The 23,156-nt window shown below is 47.0% G+C and overlaps 3 protein-coding genes across 4 annotated transcripts; 2 read left to right on the top strand and 1 right to left on the bottom strand.

The window, feature by feature from the left end:
• Window positions 1-2,275: 2,275 nt before the first annotated feature.
• Window positions 2,276-8,010, top strand: LOC113010266 (zinc finger and SCAN domain-containing protein 2-like). The gene is made up of 3 exons (XM_026149267.1): window positions 2,276-2,520; window positions 3,666-3,989; window positions 6,839-8,010. Exons 1-3 carry the CDS (start codon window positions 2,349-2,351, stop codon window positions 7,840-7,842), a joined length of 1,500 nt encoding a protein of 499 aa, XP_026005052.1. The 5' UTR covers window positions 2,276-2,348; the 3' UTR covers window positions 7,843-8,010.
• Window positions 8,011-18,723: 10,713 nt separating this feature from the next.
• Window positions 18,724-21,861, bottom strand: LOC113010342 (dual specificity protein phosphatase 18). 2 transcript variants are annotated; one of them, XM_026149384.1, is made up of 2 exons: window positions 21,541-21,861; window positions 18,724-19,399 (listed from the first exon to the last, which is right to left on the bottom strand). In XM_026149384.1, exon 2 carries the CDS (start codon window positions 19,394-19,396, stop codon window positions 18,788-18,790), a length of 609 nt encoding a protein of 202 aa, XP_026005169.1. In that variant the 5' UTR covers window positions 19,397-19,399; window positions 21,541-21,861; the 3' UTR covers window positions 18,724-18,787. The 2 variants fall into 2 exon arrangements, with proteins under 2 accessions (XP_026005169.1, XP_026005170.1); XM_026149385.1 differs by having other exon boundaries at window positions 18,724-19,396.
• A 182-nt stretch (window positions 21,862-22,043) lies between these two features.
• sft2d3 (SFT2 domain containing 3) lies at window positions 22,044-23,098 on the top strand. The gene has a single exon (XM_026149373.1). The coding sequence runs from the start codon at window positions 22,112-22,114 to the stop codon at window positions 22,784-22,786; it is 675 nt and encodes a 224-aa protein (XP_026005158.1). The 5' UTR covers window positions 22,044-22,111; the 3' UTR covers window positions 22,787-23,098.
• The last annotated feature ends 58 nt before the right edge of the window (window positions 23,099-23,156 follow it).

Genomic DNA, 23,156 nt, shown 5'->3' with positions numbered 1-23,156 from the left:
CCATCATTAAGTTTGCAGATGACACCACGGTGATTGGCCTCATCAGTGACAACGATGAGGCCGCCTACAGGGAGGAAGTGGATCGTCTGGCTGAGTGGTGCGACACAAACAACCTGCTGCTTAACACCGAGAAGACCAAGGAGCTCATCGTGGACTACAGGAGGAATGCTGACCCACATCCACCCATCCACATTAAGGGGACGGCTGTGGAGCGTGTGAGCAGCTTCAAGTTCCTGGGAGTCCACATCTCCGAGGATCTCACCTGGACGACCAACTGCTCCAAGCTGGTCAAGAAGGCTCACCAGCGCCTCTTCTTCTTGAGGACTCTGAGGAAGAACCACCTGTCCTCAGACATCCTGATGAACTTCTATCGCTGCACCATCGAGAGCATCCTGACCAACTGTATAACAGTCTGGTACGGGAACTGCTCTGCCTCGGACCGGAAGGCGTTGCAGAGGGTCGTGAAAACTGCCCAGCGCATCGCCGGAGCACCACTTCCTGCCATAAAAGACATCTACAGGAAGCGGTGTCTGAAAAGGGCTGGGAAAATCATCAGAGACCCCAGTCACCCATCACATGGACTCTTCACCCTCCTGCCCTCTGGGAGGCGCTACAGGAGCCTCCGGACTAAGACCACCAGGTACCGGAACAGCTTCTTCCCCACAGCTGTCAGACTCCTGAACTCTGCCTCCTGACATCTGACCCACGTTAACTCATGGACTGAACATACACACACCCACAATGGACAACTGTACCCTCAAACACACAATAATAACATGGACTGAACCACCACTCACAACCACTAGCACTTTATATAGCCTCTGTAGAAACTATCTACACCCTCACTTATCTTAACTGCACTACTGTATAGCTCTGTGCAAATAATCATTCTGTACATTCGATAATCTTTAATCCTACAACTGTTTACAACTTGCATAGTTCCCATTTCTGTATAGCTGTATATCTCAGATTCTGTAAAGTTATTTATTTCATATTCTGTATAGTTTTTCATATTTATATCCTGTTCATATCCTGTACATAGCTTGTACTCACTACAGCCTGTACATACTTATAGTTATAGAATATTCACAACATACTTCATACCGTGTACATTATAACATACCATAATAGACCCATTTCTGTAATATACTCACATATCTATATTATTGCTAATATATATTGTAATATATCTATATCACTAAAGCACTTCTGGATGGATGCAAACTGCATTTCGTTGCCCTGTACCTGTGCATGTGCAATGACAATAAAGTTGAATTCTATTCTATTCTATTCTATTCTATATAAATTCTTTGAACCTGGTTAGGACCGATTTCATTTATCATAATATTTCTGATCGCCTTGTTTGTAAACCTGCTGTCACCAAAGTGAGCTCTGCAGAGTCGTCCAGGAGAAATGTGCACAGTGTCTTCTTTAATCAGTGATCTCAGGGCGACTGGGATGGCTTTGGTTAGTGTTTTGTCACTCTGAGCATCATCTTACATCAAACTTCTCACAGGACGTCTCATGTTTTAATAAAACCCTATTTTCATCCATAAAATGAGCTACAGCCCAAGTCCCTTTGGCTCTCCACTCATCCGTGTACACAGCGTTTCTACACAGACGACATGCCTGCTGCTCCGGTGTTGTGCCAAAAACTGATTGCTCGTATTTAAACTGCTATAAGAAACTTGTTGGGCTATAATATGTGAAACATGTCAAATGCTTCCCTCATGGATGACATAAAGTCATCTTGAGCCACAAACAACATTCGTGTAACAAGCTAGAAGCCGCGATCAGTTTTTGGCAGCGACGTTTATATAACCTTTATTTATGCAGTTAAAAAAATCTTATTAACATTGAAAATGTCTTTTGTCAGAGTAAGCTGGCCAAGAGGACAGAAGAACTGGGAGCAAATATTACAATAGTTCAGTAAAAATATTTGAAGTAGCGATAAAGGAGCGGATTGGTTATAATGCAAGTACAACAACACAGAGTTGTAAAGATACTTGAAAAACAGATATTTTTTAATTCTATATAAAACCTCTTTGTAAACCATGTTCACCGAAGTCTGTTTACCAACATACGTAAAGATATTACACATAAAAAACACACAGAAACATTGCAAATCAGTTTTGGCACAACACCGGAAACACTGAGTGATGAGCGAAGAAATGCCAGCCTCGTGCCCTCTGACGTTGTTGCTGTTACACTCCTCACCAGCAGGCGGCGCCTTTCCGTCCACCAGGAGAGCTTCGCTGTGACACGAAGCGGAAGTGAAGAGGAAGCGGTGCCAGTGTTGTTGTGTGAGCTGAGTGTGTGAGCTGAGTGTGTGAGCTGCGGCAGCAACGATGCCTTCAGTTCAGTATCTGAGAGAGTTCATCAACGAGCGACTAACTGCTGCTGCTGAACAAATATTCTTGGAGTTTGAAAAAACGATCGTCCAGTACGAGGAAGAGATCGACCGTCAGCGCAGACTGCTGGATATCACCTGGAAACCCCAAATCAAGCTGCACAGGACAGGTGAGTGTCCCTCTGAGGGAGCATCCTGATCACAGCTCTGCGGGCCGTGCAGAGATGTCTGAGGGGCGGGTGCTCGAGGGCACATAGACCCAGGCTGAAGAACAACTACACACATTCATCAAGACTCTAACATGAATCAGATCACACTGTATCACTGTCATCAGGTGTGTTTTACCTGGTTGGTACACTGTTGGAGGGCAGGCTGTGTTGATCTGAGGCCGAGTCCACAGGAGAGACGCGAGCTGTCAGACACACTCTCCAGTATGCTGTAGCCACAAGTTTGCATCATGGTGCTGATCCAGAATCCTTCCCTAATGTATTAATAGTGAAGTGATGAATGTAAAATCTATGACGAGTCAGTGTGTCTGGCAGATGATTCAGTGTTTGAACTGTGGAGATACAATAATGTTGCTGCTGTAAAATGTTGTCGTGAATGTAAATATAATATAATCACTTTTTAATGTGTTTTCTTTAAAACACAGTGTGGGTCTAATATGTGGAAATGCATATTAGATGTTTCCCCTGCAGCGCCACATCAGCCAGACGGCAAAACGTGCACGCGCTCTCTGCGAGCGTGTAACCAGCGCGCTCTGCCACCGAGGGCGAGCATTGGTTAACAGTCGTCATGTGTCTGATGCAAGTCAGATCCAAGGCAGAGAAAAATGCCTCCGCTGAACGTCTGTGTTTATCATCACGAGGGCTTTCCTCCGGAGGTCGCAGGTCTTTGCACTTCAGGCTGTTTCAGTGAATGGTGCATTAAAGGTCTTTCTCTTCGTGGGAAAAAAGAACCTGGTTTGGAGACGTCAGTTCTGCCTTTTGGCTTCAGTTCGCGCTCTCCATCGTACCTGCAGCAGGTCGTCACACAGTCTGAGATGGCGTGCAGGTAAATGGGTGATGACATCAGAGTGGCGTGAGCAGGTGGTGGAGGTGCTCATGGGTGGCTCAGGGAGGACATGTTGGCGACCTTTGACTCTCACTTTAATAAGTAAACGTGTTACAGAAAAAAGCGCTCGGCGTGTATTTATATTCACTTTCATATAAAACATGTAAAGATGTGCTGAACTCTCACACACGAGCGACGCAGTCATGCTGTAAAGTCCTGTTAATGTTTCTGTGGTTGTGACTTCTTTCTTCTGTCTCTCCAGACGTCCCACAGCAGCACGTCTGTGAAGAGGAGGAGGAGGAGGAGGAGGTTCTCCCTGAGCAGCAGCTCTGGAACCAGGAGAGGATCTCCAGTGTGGACCAGGAGGAACCAGAAGCTCCACAGATTAAAGAGGAACAGGAGGAACTGTGCAGCAGTCAGGAGGGAGAGCAGCTGGGACTGAAGGAGGAGACGGACACCTTCATGGTGACTGCTGCTGAGGAAGGAGAGCACAGTGAACCAGGAGGAGACGAGGAGCAGCTCCTCTGTCACAGCTCTGCTGGAGCCGAGAGCCAGGATCAACGAGGAAACAAGGATGGAGCGTCAGGTGAGAAGTTGTGTTCTTATGAAGTGTGAGACGAGTTTGACTGAATGTGGTCGTTCCACTGTCCAGAGGCGTCCAAACTGCTGAGAAATATCTTCAGGGAAAATTAGCTGGAGAAGCAGTGATGTGTTTTCCGGGGTCAAAGACGAGCTTTTAAAGCGAGCCGCTCCTTCACCGGTGACTGTCTGAGGTCAGTCTAATGACGGCTGCTTTCTGTTTGTGTCTCTGCATGTTCTCATAAATGTTGCTGCATTACTTTGACGCTGAAAACTCTTCACAAACTCGAGTCCTCCTGGTAGATTTAGCTAGTTTTCCAGCTCCTTCAGGATGAGTGTCGTGCAGAATCTTTGTTCTCTAATCGTTTTTCCCTCTCAGCCATAAAAGGCTGGAGGGATGTTGTTGTGACCCTGCCAAGCTCCGATGTTGTTCCCGCATCTGCTGGAGCCGCTCGCCTGGTTTGGGAGTCACCGCACCCAGTGCTCCAATTCCCACTAGGACCACTGTTACCGTCACCCCCCACATTTCCCTTTCTGTGCCCCGCTCATGTATTGACCCATGTGCCTGTTCATCTTACCCACTATGATGCCCGACAGGAGCGTCCACGTGGTGCTGAGGCAGGTTATTGGTCGGTAGTTGGAGGGGACGGGTCCCTTCTGGGGGTCCTTGAAGATCAGGACCGTCCGACCTTCAGTTAGCCATTCCGGGTGTCTGTCGTCAGCTAGCAGCTGGTTCATTTGTGCTGCCAGGCGCTCGTGGACTGCGGTCAGCTTCTTCAGCCAGTAGGCGTGAACCAGTCAGGGCCTGGTGCTGTCCACCTCTTCATACTGGAGACCCTTTCTTGGATGTCTGCCACTGTGATGGCAGATGGCTTCCTTCTCTCTGGTGTACCTCTTCAAGCGGTCTTTGCTTGGCAGTTTCCAAAGATTCTTCATTGCACCTTTCTGCAACTGCAAGGATAGAACAGCTGGGTCTAGAGATGCTTTTTGAGTAAAGGTTTAACTACAGCCAGCTTGAAGGCCTGTGGTACATAGCCGATCATTAGAGATAGGTTGATCATATTTAAGATCGAAGCATTAATTAATGGCAGGACTTCTTTGAGCAGTTTTGTAGGAATGGGGTCTAAAAGACACGTTGATGGTTTGGAGGAAGTAATTATTGAAGTTAACTCAGAAAGATCAATTAGAGAAAAAGAGTCTAAATAAGGAGAATGAGGTGAAGTTGGATTTTCAAATTGATGCTGTTGGTCCAGCTGCTAAAATCTAGGGATGCTAATCAAGAACCAGTTCCCAGTACTCCAATTCCTTGGAATCATTAGTCTGCCTACCTATTGATCCCGCTTATAGGTTCTTGCACTCTCGCTACGATCAGCTGATTAGTTTGTGTGTCGGAGGAGGAAAATAGCGGCGTGGTCTCAGCGTGGACAGGAACCTTACTTTTATTTTTATAGGAAAAAAGATGAGAGCGTGATGGTAAAGGGGGGACTGCTCCAGGAAAGAAACAGCTGCGTTATGCTGCTAACAAGGAACGAGGAAAATTGATAAGGAATGCTTATCAGTTTCCACCCCTACTAAAATCCCAGTGACCTTGACCTCAAGGTAAGGTAACATACGCGTATTTGCGAGGAGTCTGAGGAGGAGCACTGGTGCACTCAGTACGTTTTCATTATTCCTGAATCCTGATCCCTCTGTGCTTTGAGGATGATTGCGAGTCTGGCTCCTCTGCCTAACCAAACCTTTACCAAGTATCACCAAAGTCTCCACAAGCTAATCAGACCTGGTAGGACTGCTGCTTCACCTTCATTCGGTGTGTGTCGTCGGGGGTCAAGGCCTTTGTGGTCCGATCCCCAGCCAACGAGGCTGGCTATTAGGACATGGAAGGTCACCTCTTTGGTGGGAAGGAGCCGGAGCTCGTGCATTAGGTTAACAGAGACCGGCTTGATATAGTCAGGTCCATCTCTATGCACGACTTGGGCTTAGGAAAATCCTCGTGGATTTGAACTGGAGTCTGTTCCAGTCTGGGGGTGCCCTCAGTGAGAGGCGGTGGGCAGGGATGGGAGTCCCGTAGCCCCTCGGCTTGCTGGGCCCGGGTCCTGACTGTTGTGTGTGTTCAGGACATATAGCTTGCACAGCCTCACTTCAGTGTGTAGGCTGTTGGTACGGTCTCTGACCTTTAGGGGCTCTCCCCATGCCAGAGAGCTCATTCTCCTCCTCCTGTGTTTCAGGTCTGCCTCATAACCGGATGTGATGTGTCGCAGCTCGTCACCCACCTCATAAAGACCGCCATCTTAAATGCCATGCCCCTTTCTTCCCTTTTCCCTGGCTTTGAGCTGCAGTGATTTGGGCAGCATGCTGTAGCTGTGTAAACCCTGTGAAGCTTGGTGTGACTTTGTGTTTGTGAGTAAAGGTAACTGTAGTGATCCACATTGGAAGCATGTTCAGGCTCTCGGAGGTTTTTGTTTCAGCCTTTTCTCCTGTTTTGTGGTGAGACAGTGAGCTCGGCCATTGTACTTTGTTTTCTTCTTTTCTGCGATTTGTTTGTTGTTTTGGCTTCAAAGACCCTGACGCTTGGAGCTTCCCTGTTTGATTTTGGTCCTAATTGGTTCATTAATTGTAAAATAAATTGTGTTTTACTGACGTTAACTATGCGGTGGTTAATAGTTTTTTTTCACTTTGTGTTACACCCCATCTCGGATAACACTTTACTGTTATGTGGGCTGTAATAGCTACACCTCCCCAGTGACAGCTGGGTCAGGCTCCACCACCCCCAAGACCTGGAACTGGATCACCATTTATGAAAATGGAGACAATTGTGAGTATACTTACTCTTTTCTTGTATCACTTTTGTCATTTCAGAACTCCCGCATCACCAGAATGTGAAGGAGGTTCTCCAAGAGCAGCAGTTCTGTAATCCAGAGAGGAACCCCAGTCTGGGCCAGGAGGAACCACAAGGACAACTTTTGCTCGAGGACGGGACCAATACCTTTATGCTAACAGCTACTTGTGAGGAAAGTGACCACAGCGACTCAGAAACAGATAGCGAGCAGCTCCTCTCTGACGACTCTCCTGAAACTGAAAGCAGAGATCAAGAAACGAGCAAGCAAGAAGGGTCGGGGTTAACTGAAGATGCAGGGTCAAAGCCAAACAAGGGACGTCAGGGAAAGGAAACTTACCAGCTCAGCTTGCCGATTTCAGTGAGCCAGTGTAATGAGACTTTCAGTATTTCCCGGGGAAAGAAGCATCACATGATCCAAAACAATGTGAAACTCTACGTGTGCAAAATATGTCGTAAAATTTTCGTGAGAAGGTATCACTTGTCTATGCACATGAGAATCCACACAGGTGAAAAACCATATTGTTGTGAAACATGTGGGAAACGTTTCAGTATAAAACGCAGTTTGGCTCGCCACATCACTGCTCACACAGGAGAGAAACCATATTGTTGTGAAACATGTGGGAAAAGTTTCAGTGCTAAAAATAGTTTGTCTTACCACATCACCACTCACTCAGGCGAGAAACCATATTCATGTGAAATATGCAGGAAATGTTTTGGTCAAAGCAGTGCTCTGTATCTCCACAAGAAAACCCACACAGGCGAGAAGCCGTATCATTGTGACATCTGTGGGAAAAGTTTTCGTCAAGCTGGTCACTTGTCTCGCCACAAGAAAACTCACACTGGTGAGAAACCATATTCTTGTGAAACATGTGGGAAAAGTTTCAGTCAAAGCAGTGTTCTGTGTGCGCACAAGAAAATCCACACCGGGGAGAAACCTTATCATTGTGAAATATGTGGGAAAAACTTTAGTCAAAAAAGTCACTTGTCTCGGCACACAAAAACTCACACAGCTGAGAAGTTGTAGTCCGTTTGAAAGACTGCGTTCTTCTGTCGGTCAGTAAAAATAATGTTTCAGTAACAGGTGGAGTAGAGAGAGCTCAGAAGTGCCTTTACTTTGTCACATTATATGTGGTTTGTCAAATAACATCAATTCAATTCAATTTTATTTGTATAGCGCCAAATCACAACAACAGTCGCCTCAAGGTGCTTTGTGTGTGTGAATGTGTGGATGACTGAATGTGTAAAGCGCTTTGGGGTCCTTAGGGACTAAGTATACAAATACAGGCTGTTTATTTACCATTTTAATGTTTTTGCTTCTTTTCCTCATCACTCCATCTTTGTGGAAAAGTCTTTCTTCCACTGTGTGTTTTGTTAGTATTTGTAACTGTAGGAAATTTGTATTCTTTGTTTTTTAACCTTTCCTAAAGTTGTTTCAGGATTTGGAGGTGATACTAACAAATTAGAAAAAAATGTGGTTAACATGATGTGAAAGCTGTATAAATAAAGTTTTCTTCTATAATTTCTGGTTATTCAACATTTAATTTTACAGACTGCAGATTCTTGCCTGCCTTTCTCTCCACGAGTCTCCTGGATAAAGGCCTAACAGAGCTGGAGAGAAAGCGAGTGGACTTCTTTAAGTTTTACATTTCATCCACAAAGTTTCTTCAGTTCTAAAACCAATTGGTGGAGAGTTCCAGGTATTTAAAGCCCAGTGAGAGGGTCGCTGACCCACTATTGAAAGTGTGAAAAAGGGTGTGGGCCATCGTAATCTGGAGAGGAAATGGCGTGTCACAAATTTAGAGGATCATCATTTAGCCTGGAGAAATAGTTTGCTGCTTTATAAGAAAGCCCTCTGCAAAGCCAGAACATCTTACTATTCGTCACTGATTGAAGTAAATAAGAACAACCCCAGGTTTCTCTTCAGCTCTGTAGCCAGGCTGACAAACAGTCAGAGCTCTTTTGAGCCAACCATCCCTTTAACGTTAACTAGTAATGACTTCATGAACTTCTTCACAAATAAAATTTTAATCATTAGAGAAAAAATTACCAGTAATCATCCCACAGATGTAATATTATCTACAGCTACTCTTAGTACCATTGATGTTAAGTTAGACTCTTTTTCTCCAATTGATCTTTCTGAGTTAACTTCAATAATTACTTCCTCCAAACCATCAACGTGTCTTTTAGACCCCATTCCTACAAAACTGCTCAAAGAAGTCCTGCCATTAATTAATGCTTCGATCTTAAATATGATCAACCTATCTCTAATAATCAGCTATGTACCACAGGCCTTCAAGCTGGCTGTAGTTAAACCTTTACTCAAAAAGCATCTCTAGACCCAGCAGTCTTAGCTAATTATAGGCCAATCTCCAACCTTCCTTTATATCAAACATCCTTGAAAGAGTAGTTGTCAAACAGCTAACAGATCATCTGCAGAGGTTTATTTGAAGAGTTTCAGTCAGTTTTCAGAGCTCAGCACAGCACAGAAACAGCTTTAGTGAAGGTTACAAATGATCTTCTTATGGCCTCTGACAGTGGACTCATCTCTGTGCTTGTCCTGCTAGACCTCAGTGCAGCGTTCGATACTGTCGACCATAATATCCTATTAGAGCGATTAGAACATGCTGTAGGTATTACAGGTACTGTGCTGCAGTGGTTTGTATCATATCTATCTAATAGACTCCAGTTTGTGCATGTAAATGGAGAGTCCTCTTCACACACTGAGGTTAATTATGGAGTTCCACAGGGTTCAGTGCTAGGACCAATTCTGTTTACATTATACATGCTTCCCTTAGGCAGCATCATTAGAAGACATAGCATACATTTACACTGCTATGCTGATGACACCCAGCTCTATCTGTCCATGAAGCCAGATAACACACACCAATGAGTTAAACTGCAGGAATGTCTTAAAGACATAAAGACCTGGATGGCCGCTAACTTTCTGCTTCTTAATTCAGATAAAACTGAGGTTATTGTACTCGGCCCTGAAAATCTTAGAAATATGGTATCTAAGCAGATTCTTACTCTGGATGGCATTACCTTGGCCTCCAGTAACACTGTGAGGAACCTTGGAGTCATTTTTGACCAGGACATGTCCTTCAACGCACATATTAAACAAATATGTAAGACTGCTTTCTTCCATTTGCGCAACATCTCTAAAATTAGAAATATCCTGTCTCAGAGTGACGCTGAAAAACTAGTTCATGCATTTATTACTTCCAGGCTGGACGACTGTAATTCATTATTATCAGGAAGTCCTAAAAACTTCCTGAAAAGCCTTCAGCTAATCCAAAATGCTGCAGCAAGAGTCCTGACAGGGACTAGAAAGAGAGAGCAGATTTCTCCTGTTTTGGCTTCCTGTTAAACCCAGGATTCAAAATCCTGCTCCTCACATACAAGGTCTTAAATAATCAGGCCCCATCTTATCTTAATGACCTTGTAGTACCATATCACCCTATTAGAGCACTTCGCTCTCACACTGCAGGCCTACTTGTTGTTCCTAGAGTATTTAAAAGTAGAATGGGAGGCAGAGCCTTCAGTTTTCAGGCCCCTCTTCTGTGGAACCAGCTTCCAGTTTGGATTCAGGAGACAGACACTATCTCTACTTTCAAGATTAGGCTTCAAACTTTCCTTTTTGCTAAAGCATATAGTTAGGGCTGGACCAGGTGACCCTGAATCCTCCCTTAGTTATGCTGCAATAGACGTAGGCTGCCGGGGATTCCCATGATGCATTGAGTTTTTCCTTTCCAGTCACCTTTCTCACTCACTATGTGTTAACAGACCTCTCTGCATTGAATCATATCTGTTATTAACCTCTGTCTCTCTTCCACAGCAGGTCTTTATCCTGTCTTCCTTCTCTCACCCCAACCGGTCGCAGCAGATGGCCCCGCCCCTCCCTGAGCCTGGTTCTGCCGGAGGTTTCTTCCTGTTAAAAGGGAGTTTTTCCTTCCCACTGTTGCCAAAGTGCTTGCTCATAGGGGGTCATATGATTGTTGGGTTTTTTTCTCTGTATCTATGAAGCGCCTTGAGGCGACTTATGTTGTGATTTGGCGCTATATAAATAAAATTGAATTGAATTGAATTGAATTGAATTATCATCCGAGAAACCATTGAGAAAGCTTGCCTCACCCTATCATGTGACCTGCTGAGAACACTTTATGTGAGCGAGGGAAGGATCTGAGACTGCATTGTAGGTGGCATCCTCAAGAGTGACCTTTGACCTTTAGATGCAGATGAACAGCTGAGTCTTGTCCTGTTGAGGTGGTTCTTCCTCCATGTTGGCTACAATATGTGACACCGATGAGCCCATGGCACAGCCATGGCACAGCCACGTTTTTGTAAGGCAAGGCAAGTTTATTTGTATAGCACAATTCAACAACAAGGTGATTCAAAGTGCTTAGGTTTGTAGAAACCCTCGCTGTATTTAAAATATGTGGTAGTGAGGCAGAGGTTTAACAGTGTGCAGGTCTGAGTGGGACTCCTTTGTGGATCTTTGGGAGTCCACAAAGAAGAAGGCAAAGTGGACCCAAAGGAGTACACCGAGGACGGCTGTGTAAGTCCCGGCGTGTGTGGCATCCACAGGAACCTCTGAATCTCAGCTACAAGCTCGTATGAACTGTTTCTACGAACACCAAAGAGCGAAAACAACAAACAGTTAACGGTCACATCATTTCATGAAATGTCTATAAACAAGCAGAACAGAGCCTCGATAGCACGAGCTACCCGAGCGAACAGTACATTTTCTGAAAGCAGAGATTTCACAAATTCCTAAACTGCGAGTTTCGTCACGCTCCAACGAAGATTTACCGAACCAGCCGCAGAAGCAGACCGCTCAATAATAACACAAAGTCAGACTTTTCCTGTTGCTTTCACAGAATAAACATCCATTTGAGACTACAGCTTGTTTCCTGACTAACTCATTCTCCCACAATGCCTCAGAGCTGTTTCCTGTTAAAAAAAAAAATCACAGTTTTCTGCCCAGTTACAGACATTTGATCGTCTGTACCCATGTGGATGCCTTGGGTACAGACGGTGGTATGTAGGGGGGTCAGTGAAGTTGTTGTAGGTAACTGATGACTTTGTCTTTGTGGGGTCTCGTTTTATGGTTTCATGGGTGTTTTTGTCACTGAGGAGTAATTTTGGTGTGATAATCAGTTGAGTTTAGAACAGCAGTTTACCTCCTCCTATGGTCTTCTTTGCTTACATTGTGAGGTTAGACAGAATTTCTTGAACTGGAGAGAGTAGCCGAAACCTTCATCCTCAGTAGGTAGAGTGGTGACCCCATGACCAGAAACCTGGGCGCCCAATGGCTGCCCACTGCTTCACTGAGTGAATGGGTTAAATGTAGAGAGGAATTTCCCCATGGGGATCAATAAAGTATACCTTATCCTGAGTTATATTAATGTATTAATCCCTGTTGTGGCCCATTATGGGCAGCTTTTGTACAGACATGACCAAATTGAATCCTCTGGCTAGCACCTGTCTGACAAGTTCTTCACCCACTCATCCTGGCTGGTTGTGGTGTCTTCATGTTCTCATGGTGTGGGCATTGATTCAGAATGGAAAGTTTTTTGTTTGCAGTTTTTGGAGCTTCTGAAGTTGTTTTTCTTTGCCTTTCATGTGTTGTACCAAGTGAGCTGTGTCCACAAACTTGGGAAACAAACAGGAGGAGCACAGTGAGTTCCTGCCGGGTCTTTTTAATCTTATTTTGGAGTGCATCTATAGTGGAATGGCTCTATCCTTTCACTCAGCAGCTGTTTTAATGCTCTCCATAAGATCTGCTCAGCCCTGTTACTCCTGACCATGGACCATTGACACTCTTGGAAAGCAGTCTGTTTCTGTCAAACAGACTCAGCAGACTGCAGTCACAGTGGCTCCTGTGGTTGAGAAACAGAGCAGATGGATTTAAAAAGGCGTGAAGAAGGTAGTGGTAAAAAATGAACCACACATGTTTCACATGATGATGTCTTATGTGTTGGTACAGGGCATTGAAGATGATAACAGTGGGTGGGTTATATTCTTAAACTTAGTTACAGCGCTTTCAGAAAGACATCTACTGTGATAAAGTCTACTCTCCACTGCTGTGTAATCAATTATTGTGAATGTAAATGTTATCAGGAAATGATCAGACAGGAGAGGGTTTTCAGGAAACACTGTTAAATGTTCAGTTTCTGTGCCATATGTTAAACTCTGGTAGTTGGTGATTCTGTTCTCAGACATGTGAAGCTAGAGACACCGGCAACCATAGTCAATTGTTTTCCAGGGGCCAGAGCAGGCGACATTGAGGGAAATTTAAAACTGCTGGCTAAGGGTAAACGTAAATTCAGTAAAATCATAATTCACGTTGACAGTAATGACACCCGGTTACGCCAATCGGAGGTCACTAAAATCAATATTGAATCGGTGTGCAACTTTGCCAAAACAATGTCGGACTCTGTAGTTTTCTCTGGTCCCCTCCCCAATCAGACCAGGAGTGACATGTTTAGCTGCATGTTCTCCTTAAATTGCTGGCTGTCTGAGTGGTGTCCCAGAAACGATGTGGGCTTCATAGATAATTGGCAAACCTTCTGGAGGAAACCTGGTCTTGTTAGGAGAGACGGCATCCATCCCACTTTGGATGGAGCAGCTCTCATTTCTAGAAATATGGACAAATTTATTAAACCCCCCAAAATATGACTATCCAGAGTTGGGACCAGGATGCAGAGTTGCAGTCTTACACGCCTCTCTGCAGCTTCTCTCCTCCTGCTACCCCCCCAAAAACCCATCTCCATAGAGACTGTGTCAGCTCCCAAACAGACAAAAAACAAACTAAAAACCAGCAACAAACAACTTAAACATAAACAATTACAAAGAAAGAACAATACAGTATCCACATCTGAACCAAAGAGTAAAACAGTGAAATGTGGATTATTAAATATTAGGTCTCTCTCCTCCAAGTCTCTGTTAGTACATGACTTAATAATTGATCAACAAATTGATTTACTCTGCCTTACAGAAACCTGGTTGCAGCAGGATGATTATGTTAGTTTAAATGAATCAACACCCCAGAGTCATTCTAACTACCAGAAACCTCGAAGCACAGGCCGAGGGGGAGGTGTGGCAGCAATTTTTCACACCACTATTAATCAACCAAAGACCCAGACAGACTTTTAATTCATTTGAAAGCCTGATGCTTAACATTGTCCACCCCAGCTGTGAAACTCAGAAACCAGTCTTACTTGTTATCATCTATCGTCCACCTGGGCCTTACACAGAGTTTCTCTCTGATTTCTCAGACTTTATATCTAATTTAGTTCTGAGCTCAGATAAAATAATTATTGTGGGTGATTTTAACATCCATGTAGATGCTAAAAATGACAGCCTCAACATGGCATTTAATCTGTTATTAGACTCAATTGGCTTCTCTCAAAATGTAAAAGAACCCACCCACCACTTTAATCACACTCTAGATCTTGTTCTAACATATGGCATAGAAACTGAACATTTAACAGTGTTTCCTGAAAACCCTCTCCTGTCTGATCATTTCCTGATAACATTTACATTTACAATAATTGATTACACAGCGGTGAAGAGTAGACTTTATCAAAGTAGATGTCTTTCTGAAAGCGCTGTAACTAAGTTTAAGAATATAATCCACCCACTGTTATCATCTTCAATGCCCTGTACCAAGACAGAGCAGAGCAGCTATCTGAACACTACTCTAACAGAGGTCGATCATCTTGTTAATAATTTTACTTCTTTAACGAGAGCGTCCTCGCTGGTATAACTCTCAATTTCACATCTTAAAGCAGCTAACTCATAGCTGGAGAGGACCTATTGCTACTTTTAATATTAATTGCTACTTAGTCTTTTAGGGGAAGGTATATTTTGTGGACCTTCTTAAGCCCACTGACACACTTCCTGTCGTGGAAGTCTGGGATGAGGGGGCTAACTTGCCCATCCCTGAGGGTGAGATCTCTGACATAGTTGCAATGCACAGAGCAGAGTTCTCCTAGTTTGGATGAAAGTTCCTAAAAGCTGTGGATGTTGAAGGGCTGTCCTGGTCGGCATGTCTCTGCAACATTACGTGGAGATGTGGGGCGGTGCCTCTGGATTGGCAGATGGCAAGAGAAGCTCTAAAAAAAGGGAACGGGAGAGTGTGCTCCAACTACTCCTCGGCCTCCCCAGTAAAGTCCCTGGCAGGGTACTGGAGAGGGGAGTGTGTCTGTTAGTGAAAATTGTGGTTTTCGTCCTGGTCGTGGAACAGTGGATGAGCTCTTTAGCCTCTCAAAGACATTCAGTGGTGCCTGAGAGTTTGCCCAACCAGCCAGCTGACTGCGTCTCTTGGGACAACGGTCCCCAACCCCTGGGCCTCGGACCGGTACCGGTCCGTGAGTCGTTTGGTACCGGGCCGCGAGAGTTGAGGCTCAGGTGTGAAATGTATAGATTTCAGGGTTTTATCGTTAACTCAGCGTTATTTTGTTATCGTTTTTATCGTTTACTCAGTTTTCCTGGGTCTTTTCACGTGTGTTATGAATAAATCTTCTTTTTTTCGGTACCGGTACTAGTTTTATTTTGTAGTATTTATCCGCGACACCTTAAAGGCCGGTCCGTGAAAATATTGTCAGGCATAAACCGGTCCGTAGCGCAAAAAAGGTTGGAGACCGCTGTCTTAGGACACCAGTGGTGGGGGGGGGGGGGGGGGGGGGGGGCTTCGGAAGTATAGTGTGTATTACTGTAGGGTCTTTACAATATTAAGCCCCTTGATTTGGAGCTACATAAACTAAAAGTGTCTGGCTGTCTGTTACAGTCACTCAGTCCCTGCAAACATCGCAGGAGCTTGGTCCACATTGTTAGCTGTAAGTGGGATGCGGCCCAGGCTGCACTTGTCAACGGTTCATACTTGTTATGGACACAATATCAGGTCATAGTGATGACTTTTATGTTTCACTACATACTCAGCTACAACATGCTCTTAAACTTCTTTAAATGTTCTAGCACAACATCTGTCACGTGTTCAAAATACCGCTGCATGTTCTATGTGTAACATAGAACAGCGCCACCTGTGCTATGTGAGAGCTGTTACAGGTCGAGTCATCAGTGCTTGTGTGAGTCGCACTACTTCAAGTAGATACGCGTTGATAACTACGTTCCTGTGGCGGATAAACAAACATGTGACTAATGATCACGTGTTAATCAGTGATACTGCTGTTCACATGATTCATGGAATCTAAAGGAGCTGCTTCCTGTCTCAACAGAAGAGCGACAGATGATCTAGAAACAGCCTGGACACGTTAACCTGCATACACAAGGGACACGTTCATCATTACAAAAACATGTGCTATAAAGATTTTGTGTAGAGATTATACAGCATGCAGTCATGGAGCTCGCTCCCTCACCTCTGCTCTCAGCTCCAGCAGAGCTGTGAGAGAGGAGCTGCTCCTCGTCTCCTCCTGGTTCACTGTGCTCTCCTTCCTCAGCAGCAGTCACCATAAAGGTACCAGGCTCCTCCTTCAGTCCCAGCTGCTCTCCCTCCTGACTGCTGCACAGTTCCTCCTGTTCCTCTTTTATCTGTGGAGGTTCTGGTTCCTCCTGGTCCACACTGGAGCTCCTCTCCTGGTTCCAGAGACAACCTCCTCCTCCTCACAGACCTGCTGCTGTGGGACGTCTGGAACAAAAAAGACATAAAAAAAACAAAAAACATGAAATTTACAAATCTGATGCCAAAAAATTCTGAGAAGTTTTCATTGAAGTCTTTGATAGAGAGGATCAGATGTGTGTTTGAAGCCAAATTCAAATTATTCAAGATCGGACACGATGGTCTATACTCGCTCCAGAGGTGGGAAAGTCACCTTGTTATGCAGTAAAGTAGACAGGCTGGATGCAGCGTACCTGAGAACAAGAACACTTTGTCAAAATAGAAGAAAATATACACAATACAGGGCAGAAGAAATGTTATTTAAACATGTTCGTACTGGTGTATCGATAAGTCTTCTGATGCTTTTTTGTTGTTGTTTTGTTGTGTACGTCTTTGTGTCACTGTACCTGTGAGATATAAGAACCAACATCTGCCAGGAAAAAGTCCCACAGTGCCTCTGTGAGGGTTTTTATTTTTGTTAGTACAAGAGGACGCATAGTCTTTTCTAATCTTATACGTTTTTTATTACATTTATTTCATACTTTTACATTTGAACAGAATCATCATTAGACTCAAAGCCAGAACAACACATAGTCAATGCTGGTGGTGCTGAGGTGGGCTCAGCAGGGCCCGGGGCCATGTGTCAGCTTGGTCAGGAGTGAGGAGGAGTGAAAATGTAAACATGAAGAGGGAAACCGGCCGGGAGAAAGTGAGAAGAACTGAGCATGCTCAGAGACCTGCTCCAGTTGTGTGCGAGGATCCAGGTGTGTGCAGGGATCCAGGTGTGTGCGGGGATCCAGGTGTGTGCAGGGACCGAGGTGTGTGCAGGGATCCAGGTGTGTGCGGGGACTGAGGTGTGTGCGGGGACTGAGGTGTGTGCGGGGACTGAGGTGTGTGCGGGGAACCAGGTGTGTGCGGGATCCAGGTGTGCGCAGGGATCCAGGTGTGTGCAGGGACCGAGGTGTGTGCAGGGACCGAGGTGTGTGCGGGGACTGAGGTGTGCGCAGGGATCCAGGTGTGTGCAGGGACCGAGGTGTGTGCAGGGACCGAGGTGTGTGCAGGGGTCCAGGTGTGTGCAGGGACCGAGGTGTGTGCAGGGATCCAGGTGTGTGCAGGGGTCCAGGTGTGTGCGGGGACCGAGGTGTGTGCAGGGACCGAGGTGTGTGCAGGGACCGAGGTGTGTGCAGGGACCGAGGTGTGTGCAGGGGTCCAGGTGTGTGCAGGGATCCAGGTGTGTGCAGGGACCGAGGTGTGTGCAGGGACCGAGGTGTGTGCAGGGATCCAGGTGTGTGCAGGGATCCAGGTGTGTGCAGGGACCGAGGTGTGTGCAGGGACCGAGGTGTGTGCAGGGGTCCAGGTGTGTGCGGGGACCGAGGTGTGTGCGGGGACCGAGGTGTGTGCGGGGACCGAGGTGTGTGCGGGGACCGAGGTGTGTGCGGGGACCGAGGTGTGTGCGGGGACCGAGGTGTGTGCGGGGATCCAGGTGTGTGCAGGGACCGAGGTGTGTGCAGGGACCGAGGTGTGTGCGGGGACCGAGGTGTGTGCGGGGACCGAGGTGTGTGCGGGGACTGAGGTGTGTGCGGGGATCCAGGTGTGTGCGGGGACCGAGGTGTGTGCGGGGATCCAGGTGTGTGCGGGGATCCAGGTGTGTGCGGGGACTGAGGTGTGTGCGGGGACCGAGGTGTGTGCGGGGATCCAGGTGTGTGCAGGGATCCAGGTGTGTGCGGGATCCAGGTGTGCGCAGGGATCCAGGTGTGTGCAGGGGCCGAGGTGTGTGCAGGGACCGAGGTGTGTGCGGGGATCCAGGTGTGTGCGGGGACCGAGGTGTGTGCGGGGATCCAGGTGTGTGCGGGGACCGAGATGTGTGCGGGGATCCAGGTGTGCGCAGAGGCCGAGGTGTGTGCGGGGATCCAGGTGTGTGCGGGATCCAGGTGTGCGCAGGGATCCAGGTGTGTGCAGGGACTGAGGTGTGTGTGCGGGGATCCAGGTGTGCGCAGGGATCCAGGTGTGTGCAGGGACCGAGGTGTGTGCGGGGATCCAGGTGTGTGCGGGGACCGAGGTGTGTGCGGGGATCCAGGTGTGTGCAGGGACCGAGGTGTGTGCGGGGATCCAGGTGTGCGCAGGGGCCGAGGTGTGTGCGGGGATCCAGGTGTGTGCGGGATCCAGGTGTGCGCAGGGATCCAGGTGTGTGCAGGGACCGAGGTGTGTGCGGGGATCCAGGTGTGCGCAGGGGCCGAGGTGTGTGCGGGGATCCAGGTGTGTGCGGGATCCAGGTGTGCGCAGGGATCCAGGTGTGTGCAGGGACCGAGGTGTGCGCAGGGATCCCTCTGAGGATCCAGGTGTTTGAATTTCAGAGTTTGATGGTTTTGGATCCCCTCCTGGATCTGTTTGCTGATGATGTCACCTGAGCACGTGACATCAGCGGTGACCTGGGCACCAGTGTTAGCAGGCCCGTCTGCTGCTGAGACCTGGCCAGCCGCGGTGTCCCAGGCGGCGTCCTGGGTGGCGGCTCTGGGGCCACCCTGACGGTGTTCCTCCCGTACAGCCTCTTCTCGTACTGCAACAGCTGCTCCCAAAAGCCGGCGTTCAGCCGGATGTAGGGCCGGCTCTCCTGGACCCAGTGGTGTGCCCGCCGCAGCGTCACGCCCCTGTAGCGCATCAGGTACGCCATCACCAGTGCTGGAGAGCGGCTCATCCCGGCAGCACAGTGCACCAGCGTCCCACCGCCACAGTTACCATGGATACGCTTAGCCACCCAGTCAAAGTAATCCCCGAGGCGGGCGCTCGGCAGGTCGGAGACAGGGACCCGCAGGCACTCCACCCCTGGGTAGGCGGGGCAGGCGTGGCTCAGTGTGGCATTGACAATCAGAGTGATGCCTTTCTTCAACACCAGTCCTGCGTTCAGAGGGGCGTCGGCCCCACTGAGAAACAGGGTGGGGGTAATCTGAGAGACCGCCATCTGCTGGAGACACAGAGAGACATTACTGCAGCTCAGAGCGGTGAATTCACGCCTGCACTGGCCAATCACAGAACAGCACACATGTGAATGCACTCACACCTCCATTGAAGCACAAATGAAACACAGACATCAGCCTCCAACTCTAAAACACCAGCAGCTGCAGTTCCTCTGACGTCCAGCAGGGACAGCACTGACTTAGTCGCCATAGTCTCCGTGTTAAAATAAACACGCTTACGGCTGATCTCAAACAAACACCTGTACGAGGGAAGGATGTTTTTAAAACTCACCTGCCTGTAGTATTAGCTCATTGGAGCCCAGACCCATTTATACTTTCAGGAAAACTTGCAATATGGCTGCTGTGAGGTTACAGAACAAACAGACCATACAAGAAGGATTCTGATTGGATTAGCAGGTATGTGTGCGTGTCTGTGTGATGCTGGTTCCGATTAGGGGTGGGTTTTTATAATCAATTTATCGATTAAAATCGATTCTGGCTTGGATAACGTAAAATCGATTCATTAAAATCCTGAATCGCTTTTTTAATATAAACTTATTTTGTCTGGAATACCAGAATCTCTGGTGAAATCTCACAAAATTTCAACAACCACCAAACAGTTAAGACAGTAAATGAGAGCAGGAACACGGATTCTGCACATAGAATTAAACACACAGCGCGACCCGCGGATCAGAATCAGTGAGATGTCGCCTTTCTCACGGTCGGGGCTGAAAGCCGACGGGTCGCTGACTCTGATCTGTCGGCGGGTCGAGCTTTGTGTTCACGCCCTTTATGCGCTGATTCTAAAGCTGTTAGTTTGATGTCTCTCCAAACAATATTGACCGAACCAGCAGCAAAAGAAGATCCGAACTAAGCTTCACATAAACATCGTCATGAATTCACTCTGACTTTTACTGTTTTGCTTCCACCATGATGCACAGCTCTCTCTCTCTCTCTGTACTTCAAGATCAGTTTCCTGTCTAAAAATCTGTTTTCTGCATTGTTCGCTTGCTTGTTACGCACAAGTCTACCGTTCTTACAGGCTGTCAGCTGTTGTTTTTTTCCCCTTTTACATTCTTCCAAAAAGAAAACCTCATTTCTGCTGTTCAACAGATCCGACAGTGAGTGGTTCCTGTTACTCATCCAGTCTGAGAAAGCACTGGTTAAAGTGTTTGTGTATTTATTGGTTTATTTTAAGTAATTGTGTTTTATGTATATTATGGTTTTATATTTTTACAAATGCTTTATATACTTATTTATATACATATATATATTTAATAGTTTATACCTTGTGTTGGGGAGGGGGGGTGTTTCTGTCTTGTTTTTATGGACATGAAGTCTGCCAATAAAGATTGAATTGATTGAATACTGAACAAATGTAAACTTTTTAAAATTATTCAAAATGCAAAACGCTTAGCTGTGTCTCTAACAAAACCGCTGTAACATCAGAGGTGATGTTCATATGTTCATTAATGATTTTCTTTCGTTTTTGATCTACTGCAGAATATTTTTATAAAATCCAGAACAGGAAAATCACCTCCATGTTTGTCTGTGTTTTATCTTCAGCTACTTTGACACAAAGGCCTCTGCTGTGATGCTCACACCTGTGATAAAGTCTTGCGTGTGTCAGCTTCCTTTTTATTGATACAAAAATATGTAAATGTACTGATCTGAATTTCTGACTGTCAAAATTTCCCAGATTTAAATCGAATCGTGGATCGAATCGATTCTAGAAATCAGTGACGATACCCAGCCCTAGTTCCGATGTTTAAAGGATTCTGGGTCACATGTCAGGATGTAATAAGAAATAATCTGAAGTCATATTTATTTAACCAAACAGAGCGGCGTGTGAGAAAGTCCACCCCTGCTACTTCCTGAGGGATCGGACTGTTTACGCTTGTTGTTCTCACTCTCGCCAACGCAGTCAGACGACAGCACTGACGTCACACCTGCTGGTGCGAGCTGCACTTTGATGTTGTCCTTTCATCAGTTTGCTGTCACCTGTACAGACGTTTTTATGACAGACGTATGCAGGAGCACATGATACAGAACTCAGTTATGGACTCTACTGCTTCCTGTTTTGGCTTTTTGTTAAATAAATCATGACTGTTGCATTTAAATGGGTTTAGATGTGTGTCATGTGTGTTACCTGCTGCCCGGTGGTCCTCTGACTGCTGCTCTGAGTGACACACACACCCTAGATGGCTGTGTGTGTCAGTCCTTCAGCCAATCATCTGAAGGGTTAATTTTAGTACAACAGCTGAAAACGTCCTGAAGTCATGTGACTGAAGAGGAGAAATCAGACTCCAGCACACACACACCATCATAATGAGTGTGAATTTATCACTAAGAGCAGTTTGATTGACAGCTGCTGATATGGCCCTGAAGGCTTCACTGATGTTGAAATAAGAGTGTTTGACTTGATTATATAAACTTTCCCCCACACTGGGGGAATTCCCTTTTCACCGCAGTTTAATTTTATTTATTTAAATCTAATTTTCGTTCTCTCTCTCTCGGACTCCCGGCCTTTGCTTCGGTTTGATCCGGTGACGTCACAAAGCCCGTCACGTGTCTCCCTCTGCCGGTGAACTCCGGGCAGGTGCAGTTCTATTTCTGACCTCCGGGAGGCCGCGGCTCGCTGAGCTGCAGGGAGACTCGGAGAGCAACCAGCGAAGAAGAAAAAGTATTTTGCTAGCAGTTAGCCTGTTAGCCGGGCCGTCATGGCAGACCTGAACCGACAGCTCCAGGAGTACCTGTCTCAGTCCAAAGGCGGCGGCGCAAAGACCATCTCCCAGTCCGGCTCCAGCACCGCGGTGGACCTGGGCGACCCGGAGCCCGTCCCGGGAAGCTGGTTCGGCCGGTGGTCCAGCCCGTGGTCCGCCAGCACTTCCGGACAGAGCTCGGGCGGAAGCGGCGGCTTGTCGTGGCCGTGGTCGGCCGAACCGGATCCCTGCCTGCCGGGCATGAGCCGCCGCCAGCGGCTGCTGGCCTTCGGCGTGTGCGTGTCGTTTTCCGCACTCTGCTTCGGTTTGTCGGCGCTGTATGCCCCGCTGCTGCTGCTCTACGCCCGCAAGTTCGCGCTACTCTGGTCGCTTGGCTCGGTGTTCGCCATCGCGGCTGCCGCGGTGCTCCGCGGGCCCAGCAGGCTGGCCGCTGGCCTCCCTACCTCCCCCGGAGCCGCCGTGTACCTGTGTGCTCTCGGTGGTACCTTGTACGCGGCGCTGAGCCTCCACAGCACCGTGCTGACCGCCCTGGGAGCCGCCCTGCAGGTCGCCGTCATCGCCGGCTGCCTGGTGTCGCTGCTACCCGGAGGCAGCGCCGGGATCCGCTTCATGGGGGGCATGGCGGCGTCCGCCATCAGGAGGACCGTCACCGGGAAGACCATGCCGATCTGACCGGGACCCGGGCATCCGGGGGGGGGGTTGCTGTGGAATGTCCAGGGTCCGGATTAACGTCAAGACTTTCCTCTGATTATTGACTGCTGATGGCTTACTGCAGAGGAACACTGAACCCTGAACTTTGACCTGCAGGACTCATGAGAACACTAAAGCCTGACCTTTGACCTGCAGCAGGGCCAGGCTGCTGGTGATGAACTGAGGACCAAACAAAGACTAAAAACTGAATTTCCCTCTGATGCAGGTGTTTTGTGTTTTTTAAAATAAATGTGATTTAAGTTTGACACAGAGATTAAAAACAACCTGAACATCTGTCTGGCTTCATATGTTTTATTTTCTAAACATGTGGCACATTGTAGTCTGACCACAT

This window comes from Astatotilapia calliptera, chromosome 18 (assembly GCF_900246225.1).
Source record: "Astatotilapia calliptera chromosome 18, fAstCal1.2, whole genome shotgun sequence".
NCBI classification, from domain to species: Eukaryota; Metazoa; Chordata; class Actinopteri; order Cichliformes; family Cichlidae; genus Astatotilapia; species Astatotilapia calliptera.
The sequence above is the reverse complement of the archived record's forward strand: the minus strand, read 5'-3'. Positions and strand labels throughout refer to the sequence as shown.

Coding starts and splice junctions, on each gene's coding strand:
- LOC113010342 (XM_026149384.1), bottom strand. CDS start 19,396: ATGGCGGTCTCTCAGATTACCCCCACCCTGTTTCTCAGTGGGGCCGAC.
- sft2d3 (XM_026149373.1), top strand. CDS start 22,112: ATGGCAGACCTGAACCGACAGCTCCAGGAGTACCTGTCTCAGTCCAAA.
- LOC113010266 (XM_026149267.1), top strand. CDS start 2,349: ATGCCTTCAGTTCAGTATCTGAGAGAGTTCATCAACGAGCGACTAACT. Junction 2,521..3,665: donor AATCAAGCTGCACAGGACAG/GTGAGTGTCCCT, acceptor CTGTCTCTCCAG/ACGTCCCACAGCAGCACGTC. Junction 3,990..6,838: donor AAACAAGGATGGAGCGTCAG/GTGAGAAGTTGT, acceptor TTGTCATTTCAG/AACTCCCGCATCACCAGAAT.